The sequence below is a fragment of the Malus domestica genome, chromosome 09 (genome assembly GCF_042453785.1).
Source record: "Malus domestica chromosome 09, GDT2T_hap1".
NCBI lineage: Eukaryota > Viridiplantae > Streptophyta > Magnoliopsida > Rosales > Rosaceae > Malus > Malus domestica.
In genome coordinates this window covers 21,161,671-21,173,739 of record NC_091669.1, presented here as the reverse complement: position 1 = coordinate 21,173,739, position 12,069 = coordinate 21,161,671, and the positions used below count along the sequence as shown (strand labels likewise).

The following is a 12,069-nucleotide window of genomic DNA, read 5'->3' as shown; positions in this document are numbered from 1 at the left end:
GCCCTACAACTAGTCCAACGTGATAGTACACTCTTAGGGCTTCAATTTGGTATAAAATACGAAGAAAATGGGTGAAAAACGAAGGAGAACAGTGAGTTTGAAAATCGGCCGGAGTTCGGCCGGAGTCCGGCCACCGGAGAACCAGTCCGGCGAGGCCCTGCGAAGAAGACGACACGTGCGCTGCACGTGCTGCGCGTGGCCAGCGCGTGGACCCGTGCCACGTGTGGCGCGTGGGGGCGCGTGGGGCTTCCAAAAATTTTTCTAAAAATTTCTCGACGCTCGTGACGTCGAGTAGGTCGATGTGGTATATTCATATACCAAAATTGAGCATCGTATGAGAAGTTATTTCGAATTATTGGTGATATGCTTAAAATTAATGTTTTTATAGTTGTTTCGCATATAGGTGAGACGTATCCCGAGGACGACCGCATCCAGGGACGCCACGGGGGTTACGACCCGTCGACTTATCAGTAAGTGGGCAGTTTTGTTTTCGTATTACCTATATACTACTGTTTTTCCCAGAAAAAAATGTTTTATATGAAAATATGTTCTGAACATGCCATGCATAGAATTATTTGGAAAATGTGAATTTCAGATGAGTTATATGATTGATATATGATGCATACATGTTGCATGGTGCTGTGGAGGCACAGGTAAGTCAGGTGAGTTCATTATTCATTTAATTGATTGTTGATAAGATGTTTCAGGCTCATAACCTGCACCCTAGGTGTTAGTGCTTATTTTATTCACCACACCGCACGCTCGCCTTGGATCCAAGTAGGTGGATGTCGTACAGACCATGTGAGGGTTCCGACATGCTAGTCGTACAGATCACTAGGCGTGATTCGGACTAGTGGGTGACCTTAGTTATGCGCGCTGATGATATGATGAGAGAAGCACTAGAGCGTATTTTTACACCTTTCATCGTATAGACTACCTTACGTAGTTCCGAGTGATGTGCAGAGTAGGGCCGTACAGGTCACTGTGGTGACTCCGGCTTAGTGGGATTTTGAGCTATTGAATTAATCGTATAGGACCAACTGCAGGGTCTCCGATTGATTCCTTATTTCACCTGATTTATATTTTGATTTATGGCATGGCATGTTTTCTTGAAAATGTTAAAGATTTGAGATTTAAATGTTGAGATTTTATATGGTTATATATTTCTGGGAAAGTATACAGGTTTTTACGGCGAGGGGATATAACTGTTTTAATGAAATGTTTTGCAAAACTAATTTGTTTTACTGACCCACTCATTTTGTTTTGCGCCCCTCCAGGTTCTAGTTTAGCGGTGGTTGGCTCACGAGGTCCTTTCCGGCTTTCTGACAGATTTGGGACATGTAGGACTCACCTGAGGGTGATGTACTCTTATTTTAGTACTACTTGACTGCAGATAACCTATGCTCTGAACTTATGTGTTTGCTTGTAAACTCGTCCGGTTATGTACGTATGTGGTTATGTTGAGTTTGGTTTGAATTTCTGTTGATTTATGTTGTTGTTACGCTTCCGTGTCGTGCTTATGGTTACGTCACGCCCACGTGACGGCCAGCACACCTGGATCCTCCGGATCAGGGTGTGTCAGTTTGGTATCAGAGCTTGGGTTGTAGTCCTGTAAATTGTTAATGTCTTAACGATCTTTTGATGTTTTCTGTCAGAATCATGCCGCCTCGTAGAGAGCGTAGGGAGTCCCGCCATACTTCTGAACCTAATTTCCCGGATAGTACTCAGCTAGGGGAAGCAATGGCCCAGGCATTACAGAATGTGATTCGTCCTCCCCCTCCTCCGAGGACACCTCTGGAGACCATGTACAACTTGAAGTTAGATCGGTTTATGGGTAATGAAAGTCATGAGGGGGCAGAGAAATGGCTAGATCATATTGAGAAAACCTTCCAGGTGATGCAGAGTCAGGGGAATCTCCCTGCTAATAGGTGGGTGGAGACCACCACTTGGTTTTTGGGTCGTGAACCAGCAGCATGGTGGATAAATCAGGCTAGGTACATGTCACCTGAGACGGCAGCCGACTGGAAAGTATTCAAAGAGCATTTTATGAAGAGATTCGTTCCTCCTGAGTATATTGACCGTAAGAAGCAGGAATTCACCAGGTTGAAACAGAGAAATATGTCGGCACATGAATATTATAGAAAGTTTACTGATTTGTCTCGTTATGACACTGATACAGCTGGTAATCAGGGAGAGATGCTTCGACATTTCAAGTTGGGATCTAAGAAGAAGTGGCGTACCTTTGCCAATGCACTTCCCTGCGCTGATTATCATGAGTATTTCGAGATTCTGGTTAGGATGGAGGACTCTGATAATCTTCCTGACAGTGAGGATGACGAGGACAAGAATGAGGGTCAGAAGAAGAATGACAAAGGTAAGGGTATTTCTATTCCGGGACCTCGACAGACACAGAGTTTTAAGAAGAGTGGAGTGAGTTCGAGTTCTTCTAGTGGGGGATATAGTTTTACTGGCCCGAGGAGAGGTGGTGGAAGATTTTCTGGTGGGCCCAGATTTCAGGGTCAGAGGGATGCTGGTGGATCTGGCGCTCCATGGTGCCGCCATTGTAACTCCCGTCACCATGGTGAGTGTAGGAGAGGTTCTGGTGCTTGTTTTACGTGTGGGCAGATGGGACATCGGGCTTCTCAGTGCCCCCAGGGTCAGCAGAGACCGCAGCAGACTAATATGCCACCTCCAGCACCAGTTCAGGAGAGTTTTGGACCGGGTGGTTATGGCCAGCCGAGTCGTGGTGGTGCCTACCACTATCAGGGGGATGCTGCTCCGTATGCTTCCGAACCTTATCAGTATTCTCAGGAGCCTTATCCTCAGGCAGGGTATTCTCAGGATTTTGGAGGTTATTCTTCTTATTCCTCTATGCCAACTGGCGGATCGCAGTGGCATCAGGGAGGTCAGCCCCGTCAGGGGGAAATTGCTACTGGTGGTGCAGGATCATCCAGGCAGCCTAGTCAGCCAGGCCAGGGACGTAATCCTCAGGGACGAGGTAATCAGGGCAATAGAGGCCGAGGTGGACGTCAGCAAGCTCAGGGGCGAGTTAATCATACGTCCCTGCAGGAGGCTCAGAACCATCCAGACTTGATAATGGGTACGTTAAATGTTCTTGGTCATTTTGCTAAGGTTTTGATTGATTGTGGTGCTACGCACTCTGTGATTTCTCATACGTTTGCTCAAATAACCCAACCTCACCCTTCACCTCTAGGATTTGATTTAGAGTTTGCCATGCCTAGAGGAGATAAATGTTATGTGGATAGTGTGTATCTGGGGTGTCCAGTGATGGTTGAGGGCGTGATTATGTCCGCTGATCTTATTCCGTTAGATATTGTGGATTTTGATGTGATTTTAGGGGCCGATTGGTTACACCATAATCGTGCCCATATTGATTGTTATGGTAAATCAGTTACTTTTTATCGTCCTGGATTACCCGAGGTTACTTTTGTGGGCGAGAGAAGTGGGGTGAGACATGGAGTTATTTCTGCCATGAGGGCGAGGAAATTATTATCGAAGGGTTGTCAGGGATATTTGGCACATGTGGTATTAAATGATGTTGCTCCTACTAGTATAGAAGAAGTTGGTGTGGTCAGACATTATCCGGATGTTTTCCCTGATGATTTGCCGGGATTGCCGCCAGACAGAGAGGTGGAATTCTCTATTGATTTGCTTCCAGGTACGGACCCTATATCTCTGACTCCTTATAGAATGGCTCCTGCTGAGTTGAGGGAATTAAAAATCCAGTTGCAAGAATTACTTGATAAAGGTTTTATTCAACCTAGTTCTTCACCTTGGGGTGCCCCAGTATTATTTGTGAAGAAGAAGGATGGAACTTTTCGATTGTGTATTGATTATAGACAATTGAACCGGGTAACGATTAAAAACCGTTATCCATTGCCTCGCATTGATGATTTGTTCGATCAGCTGAAAGGTGCGTGTGTATTTTCTAAGATTGATTTGAGATCTGGGTATTATCAATTGAAGATTAAAGAAGACGACGTACCTAAGACGGCTTTCCGAACTCGGTACGGACATTATGAATTTTCGGTTATGCCGTTTGGGTTGACTAATGCACCTGCAGCTTTTATGAGATTAATGAATGAGGTATTCCAGAAATATCTTGATAAATTCGTTATTGTTTTTATTGACAATATTCTGGTATACTCTAAGTCCCAAGCAGATCATATCCGACACCTTAATTTGGTGTTAAGGAAATTAAGGGAGCATCAGTTGTATGCCAAGTTCAGTAAATGTCAGTTTTGGTTGACTGAAGTGGCATTTTTGGGGCATGTTGTATCAGCTCAAGGTATTCAAGTTGATCCTCAAAAGATTGCAGCAGTGGAGAATTGGGAGCAACCTCGAACCGTCACGGAGGTACGAAGCTTTCTTGGCTTAGCAGGTTATTATCGACGGTTCGTTCAGGATTTCTCTATGATTGCTTTACCGTTGACAAAGTTGACCAGGAAGGATGTTAAATTTGAGTGGGATGAGAATTGTGAGCGGAGTTTTCAGCAATTGAAGTATTGCCTCACTCATGCACCGGTGTTGGTACTTCCCGACGATAGCGGTAATTTTGAGATATATAGTGATGCTTCATTAAATGGTTTGGGATGTGTTTTGATGCAGCATAATAAGGTGATTGCCTATGCTTCTAGGCAGTTGAAAAATCATGAAAGGAACTATCCTACTCACGATCTTGAATTGGCAGCAATTGTTTTTGCTTTGAAAATTTGGAGGCATTATTTGTATGGTGAGAAGTGTAAGATCTTCACTGATCATAAGAGTCTTCAGTACTTATTCACCCAGCATGATCTTAATCTTCGTCAGCGAAGGTGGATGGAATTGCTAAGTGATTATGATTGTTCTATTGAATACCATCCAGGTCGTGCTAATGTAGTAGCGGATGCACTGAGTAGGAAACCTCAAGGTAGACTTAATGCCCTATATGCTAGTCGTGTTCCTCTTCTTGCTGAACTGAGGGCAACTGGAGTAAGATTGGAGTGGGAGAATCAAGGTGGAGCATTTCTTGCTAGTTTTCAAGTCAGGCCAGTTTTGGTGGAGCGTATACTTGCATCTCAAATGGTGGATGAAGAAATTCAGGAGTTGGTTCAGTTAAGAAGTGAAGGGAAAAAGAAAGTCCTCAGAATTCGGGAATCAGATGGTATGCTCATGCAAGAAAACAGAATGTATGTTCCGAATAGTGAGGAATTGAAGAAGGAAATTCTGGACGAAGCACATTGTTCAGCTTATGCGATGCATCCGGGAGGAACAAAAATGTACCATACCATTCGACCATTTTATTATTGGCCGGGTATGAAAAGAGAAATTGCAGAATATGTGAGTAGGTGTATTATTTGCCAACAAGTGAAAGCAGAAAGGAAGAAGCCCTTTGGGCGAATGCAACCACTTCCCGTTCCCCAGTGGAAATGGGAAAATATAACCATGGATTTCGTGTATAAACTTCCTCGTACGCGAAATGGATTTGATGGTATTTGGGTGATTGTGGATCGACTCACCAAGTCGGCGCATTTCATTCCAGTGAGGGAGAAATACCCTCTGAATAAATTGGCTAAGTTGTTTATTTCGAAGATTGTCAAGTATCATGGAGTCCCAGTAAATATTATCTCCGATCGAGACCCGAGGTTTACTTCTAAATTTTGGGTGGCTTTTCAGGAAGCTCTGGGTACTCAATTACTGTATAGCACAGCTTATCATCCTCAAACTGATGGGCAATCAGAGAGGACCATTCAGACATTGGAAGATATGTTGAGATCTTCGGTATTACAATTTGGTGATTCTTGGCATGATCGTCTGGACTTAATGGAGTTTGCTTATAATAACAGTTTTCACTCGAGCATTGGTATGTCCCCATTCGAGGCACTTTATGGTAGGGCGTGTCGAACGCCATTATGTTGGTCTGAGGTTGGTGAACGGGTATTAGAAGGCCCTGAGATCGTGGATGAGACGACTCAAAATGTTCAGGTAATTAAGTCAAACCTGAAAGCAGCCCAGGATCGACATAAGAGTTTAGCGGATCGGCATACTACTGATCGAGTGTATGATGTGGGTGATTGGGTATTCTTGAAATTGTCGCCTTGGAGAGGTGTGGTACGATTTGGGAAAAGAGGAAAGCTAAGTCCGAGATATATTGGACCTTATGTGATCATTGAAAGAGTTGGTGAAGTTGCCTACCGGTTGGAACTGCCTCCGGAGTTATCTAAGGTCCATAATGTGTTCCATGTCTCTATGCTTCGGCATTATGTTTCTGATCCTTCTCATGTGATTCCTCCTCAACCGTTAGAGATTAATCCGGATTTGACTTATGATGAGGAACCGGTCACTATATTGGATTGGAAGGATAAAGTTCTAAGGAACAAGACGGTGAGTTTGGTGAAGGTATTATGGAGAAATCATTCTGTGGAGGAAGCTACTTGGGAGACGGAAGACCGGATGAGGGAGATGTACCCAAGGTTATTTTACGAGTATTAATTGATTTATTTGGTTATGGGAATTTCGGGGACGAAATTCTATAAGGATGGGAGATTGTCACAGCCCGTCCCGGAGGTACTTTGGCGGGAATGTGAAATAACAGAATTGCCCTTATTGGACATTAAGGTACGTAGGTACGTAACGTTATTTTGAAAATAGCATTGGTTGGATGGGATTTTATTGGAAATTTATTTTTGGTATGTTTGGTTAGGATGAAATGGAAGGTGTGGATTATTTTGGACCACACATGACCTTCCTCTCTCCCTCTCCTTCCCCCGTGCTTTCCCTGTCTCTGTCTCTCTCGAACTCACACCCTCACACACACCCATATCGTACGGACCCGTGCCACGTGTGGCGCGTGGGGGCGCGTGGGGCTTCCAAAAATTTTTCTAAAAATTTCTCGACGCTCGTGACGTCGAGTAGGTCGATGTGGTATATTCATATACCAAAATTGAGCATCGTATGAGAAGTTATTTCGAATTATTGGTGATATGCTTAAAATTAATGTTTTTATAGTTGTTTCGCATATAGGTGAGACGTATCCCGAGGACGACCGCATCCAGGGACGCCACGGGGGTTACGACCCGTCGACTTATCAGTGAGTGGGCAGTTTTGTTTTCGTATTACCTATATACTACTGTTTTTCCCAGAAAAAAATGTTTTATATGAAAATATGTTCTGAACATGCCATGCATAGAATTATTTGGAAAATGTGAATTTCAGATGAGTTATATGATTAATATATGATGCATACATGTTGCATGGTGCTGTGGAGGCACAGGTAAGTCAGGTGAGTTCATTATTCATTTAATTGATTGTTGATAAGATGTTTCAGGCTCATAACCTGCACCCTAGGTGTTAGTGCTTATTTTATTCACCACACCGCACGCTCGCCTTGGATCCAAGTAGGTGGATGTCGTACAGACCATGTGAGGGTTCCGACATGCTAGTCGTACAGATCACTAGGCGTGATTCCGACTAGTGGGTGACCTTAGTTATGCGCGCTGATGATATGATGAGAGAAGCACTAGAGCGTATTTTTACACCTTTCATCGTATAGACTACCTTACGTAGTTCCGAGTGATGTGCAGAGTAGGGCCGTACAGGTCACTGTGGTGACTCCGGCTTAGTGGGATTTTGAGCTATTGAATTAATCGTATAGGACCAACTGCAGGGTCTCCGATTGATTCCTTATTTCACCTGATTTATATTTTGATTTATGGCATGGCATGTTTTCTTGAAAATGTTAAAGATTTGAGATTTAAATGTTGAGATTTTATATGGTTATATATTTCTGGGAAAGTATACAGGTTTTTACGGCGAGGGGATATAACTGTTTTAATGAAATGTTTTGCAAAACTAATTTGTTTTACTGACCCACTCATTTTGTTTTGCGCCCCTCCAGGTTCTAGTTTAGCGGTGGTTGGCTCACGAGGTCCTTTCCGGCTTTCTGACAGATTTGGGACATGTAGGACTCACCTGAGGGTGATGTACTCTTATTTTAGTACTACTTGACTGCAGATAACCTATGCTCTGAACTTATGTGTTTGCTTGTAAACTCGTCCGGTTATGTACGTATGTGGTTATGTTGAGTTTGGTTTGAATTTCTGTTGATTTATGTTGTTGTTACGCTTCCGTGTCGTGCTTACGGTTACGTCACGCCCACGTGACGGCCAGCACACCTGGATCCTCCGGATCAGGGTGTGTCAATTATGTTCTAAACACAATTACAAACTTTCAAGAGTTGTTCAAGGCAACTCTCATTTCTTCATACAACAATTTGTAAGTGAAGAATCATGGCACATAAAGTGTCCATGCCTTTGTGCTTTCTTCTCAAGTTCTTTGTTCATTTAACAAAGAAACAAGCACTAGTTTTTGCATTGACTAAGGGTTGTTCAAAGCAACTCTTATTTCTTCATACAACGATTTGTAAGTGAAGAACTAATAACACTAAAAGTGTCCTTGTCATTATGCTAATCTTCGTAAGTTCCTTTGTTCATATAACGAAGGAATAAGCATTGGTTGTTTGTGTTGTCCTTTTTCATGATAGACTTATCTAACATGTTCTTCCAATGATACATTACCAATAGGAAGAATTTGAGGATTAGACTACTTAGGTACATATACAATCCATTTAAGACAATCTTTGGGATTTATGTACCAAGTCCGGAAACTAAAGCTTTCGGCTTTTATTTGTCAAGTGTTGGATAGCGTTTGCAAATATAATGGTAAACAAATACATAACGAATATAAATTGATTGATTTTAAGCCATTTGATTCGGGTCTTTAAATCAAATAGCACCACCCACTATTTTTGGCAAATTCCATATCCCTCATTGGAATTCGAGAGTTTTGGATGAAACTCTTAGTAGGGTATGGGAGACTCACTATTACCAAGCCCACCTCACAATGATATGATGTTGGCTAGCATTAATAATAATGAGAGAGTACGCTTACTCATTTGCATCTCTTGCAAGTACCCATCTTATTTGGCCTCTAGAGAATGTCACCTCACAATGATATGATGTTGGCTCCATTGCACTTAGTTAAGTCATTCCCACCATGCTTAGTTCATGAAGGGGTTCAAGAATAGCCTCACAATGATATGATGTTGGCCATCCTCGTTGCCTACACTCACCTCATCAAGTATGTATATAGACTCCTCCTGAGTATAAGCATGGACTTTGCACTCCCCCATGATAGGGTGAAGGCGGTGTACAAGTCATAAACGATTGGAGCCTACCACGATGGAAGGCCACGAAAGAGTGTTCAAAGCACTCTCACGCTTGTCAACTTAATAATGGTTTGGTTGAGGGTTTTAGGTCTCATCATATATAAACATACATTTTAATCTTATTAAAACAATTTTGGTCCTATTACAACTATTGGTCCATTTGATTGTTTTAGTTGTATATAATACTCCCACTATGCTTATAAAACGGTTTTTAAAGCAAGAGTATATGATACTACTAACATAAGGTTTGCATTCATTGATGGACTAAATAGTTGCCTTAGGGCCTTAGGATGACTATGAACCTTTGTTTAGATTCAACACGAGCCTAGTGTTGAATCTCGGTCTAGGGATGGTGATTGATTTTAGTTACGCGTTTAATCACATTAAGGCGTGTTGTCTTAGGGGCGTTGGACCCTCTACTCCATTTTCATGCATATCAAATAAAGCAAGAAAGAAATACTTCAAAGTAAAGGTGAGCTTATGCTCATTACAACATTTGCATAAAACAAATTACTTTAAAGTAAAGAAGAGCTTAAGCTCTTTTACAACATTTGATCAAATCAAATTACAACCAAAATCTAATCTACACATTCCCATGGTTCAAACAAATTTGAAACGGCCTTTCACATAGCTCAATTATCGTAGGCTTAGGTTCATAATCACCCTTTAATTAATTAACACTTTAACTAATTAAATTGAATGCAACATTTTCATTTGGTTTTTGTATCCATAAAATTGATTTAAATGGAGCTAAATGAAATGAAAATCAAATTCTCATTTAAAGAGACAAAACAATTTTGTTCTCAACCTAATTTGGGCCCATATGCAATTACCACAACCTTTGGGCTATATTGCAAAAACATAAACTTTTGGGGTCACTTTGTAAAAACACAAAAGTCCACTACTTCATGTAATTACAACTAGAACCCAAAATTTAAACAATGCAAAAACTTCATTAAAGGAGCAAAGCAATTTGTCCTTTAGCGTTTTTGGACCTAAACATAAAAACGTAAACTTTTGGGCCAAAGTGCAAATACACAAAAGTATCAAAACTTTATGTAATTGCATAAAAGCCCCAAAAGTACTCCCACTTGAGGGAGGGCCGGTTTTGGATAGGAGAAATGAGTGATGTGTGTGTTGATTGCTAAGTTAGACATAAAGCATGCAAGTGGTGCATGACATAAATGTCATGCAAGTGGTGTGTGTGAAAGGGAATTAATCTTTACACACCCATCACCATTTCTTACACCTTTTAAATAAATATCTAACACATTTAAATATTTGAAAAACATATAACATAAACTTTATGAAATAAATCAAAACTTTGAATCAAAACACAAAACTTTTTGTTCTTGGCAAAAAATGTCAAGAACAATGAAGAACATTCATGAAAAACCCAAAAAATTTCCATGAACATTTTTACTCCAAAAACATCCCAAAACCATTCAAACTTTAGGGAAATAACATATAACCAAACTAGGGTACATAGGGGTTCCAAAAGTTACTTGAAAACACTTTTAACAAGTCAAACAAGAACCCAAAAATCCACCCTTTGGATTTGGCCGAAAACTCCCAAAAACATGGCATCAAATTTTAGCTCCAATATTCATGCTCATAAGAACTACATCTACAACATTTGAGATGGCAAATTTTCTAACAAAATTTACATTCAAAGAAACAAGAATAAAGCTTGTAACATATTACAACGTTTAAATCACAAACTATGAACCACAAAACCCAAAAGGATTCACCAACTACTAGACCTAGGCTCTGATACCACTTGAAGGATGATTTTGTGAAAACATGTTCATTTGAATAACATCTATAGCATGCATTTAACAATTAAAAGGCGGAATCATGCTTGCATGCATTCAAAAACAAAACATTACCCATGAAATTCAAAGCCTAGTAGATTGGTGAACCAAGACTCAACTCAAATCAAAGTGAGTTGAGAAATATATACCTTTGTAGATTCCTCTTTGCATAAGCAAAGGCTAATCACCCAAAGAGAGGGCCTTCATTCCTTGCTTCTTAGATCCATGGATTTGGATGGAAGAATATGGTTCTCCAAGTTCCCAAAATTGAGAACCTCTAAGTGTCTACACCAAGGTTAGATTGGAGAAGAAATGAGTGACCTTGGAGGAGTGGGATTGCTAGATACACCCTCCAAGGGGGCCGGCCTCCTAGAGAGAAAAGGAGAGACATGTTCTCTCCAATTTTCTCCAAAAAGAACCCTTTTTGAATTTTAGGCTATAAAGTTTTTTATATAGTCACTTCTTTAAATGACTTAAGAACCAAAAACCCTAATTCTACACACATGGCCGGCCACATAAGGAATTTGGGCCTTTGTGAATCTTTGTTCATTAAATTGTCATACAACTTAAGTCAATGGGCTTGACATTCGAAGCCCATTGGGCCTTAAGGTCCAAAACTATCCCGAGGTCTTTAACGAACTTATTCGTTTGATTAATTAACATATTAATTAATCCTTGCCATAAACAATTAAACCATTTAATTATTCTTACTCATCTCCATTGTTTCTTCAATCTCCACCTTACACGGTGTACGATCCATTAGGTTCCTTTTAGCGAGGCAGTGGGCGATTAAAACTCTTTCTAATCGATTGTGAATTGAAACTTACTTTCAATTCTCCCTTTAGTGTTTATACACGTTTAGGGCTTCCACACACCAAGAGTGACACCTAGCAGCATATCATGGTTACCCAAGCTAATCAGAAGAGGTAGAGAACCTATTCAGTTTAGGATTACAAATGCAATACGATCTTTCTCTAATACAATACTCTTGACCACATTGTTTGGTTTGATAGTTTATTCATGTCTACT

General features: G+C 40.9%; 1 protein-coding gene and 1 long non-coding RNA gene across 2 annotated transcripts; both read left to right on the top strand.

Moving 5' to 3' along the window:
- The first annotated feature begins 386 nt into the window (after positions 1-386).
- Positions 387-1,501, top strand: LOC139188215 (uncharacterized). Its single transcript, XR_011571507.1, has 2 exons — positions 387-470; positions 1,278-1,501. It is a non-coding gene; the product is annotated as an uncharacterized lncRNA (long non-coding RNA).
- Positions 1,502-1,659: 158 nt separating this feature from the next.
- Positions 1,660-3,992, top strand: LOC139187831 (uncharacterized). The gene is made up of 5 exons (XM_070804435.1): positions 1,660-2,102; positions 2,180-2,182; positions 2,298-3,100; positions 3,215-3,934; positions 3,988-3,992. The coding sequence occupies exons 1-5, from the start codon at positions 1,660-1,662 to the stop codon at positions 3,990-3,992; spliced, it is 1,974 nt and encodes a 657-aa protein (XP_070660536.1).
- Positions 3,993-12,069: the final 8,077 nt, after the last annotated feature.

What these genes read in the sequence shown, in the direction of transcription:
- LOC139187831 (XM_070804435.1), top strand. Translation starts at nt 1,660, where the DNA reads ATGCCGCCTCGTAGAGAGCGTAGGGAGTCCCGCCATACTTCTGAACCT. An exon ending in CCATCCAGACTTGATAATGG is followed by an intron (nt 3,101 to 3,214) that starts GTACGTTAAATG and finishes CTTCACCTCTAG; the next exon opens with GATTTGATTTAGAGTTTGCC.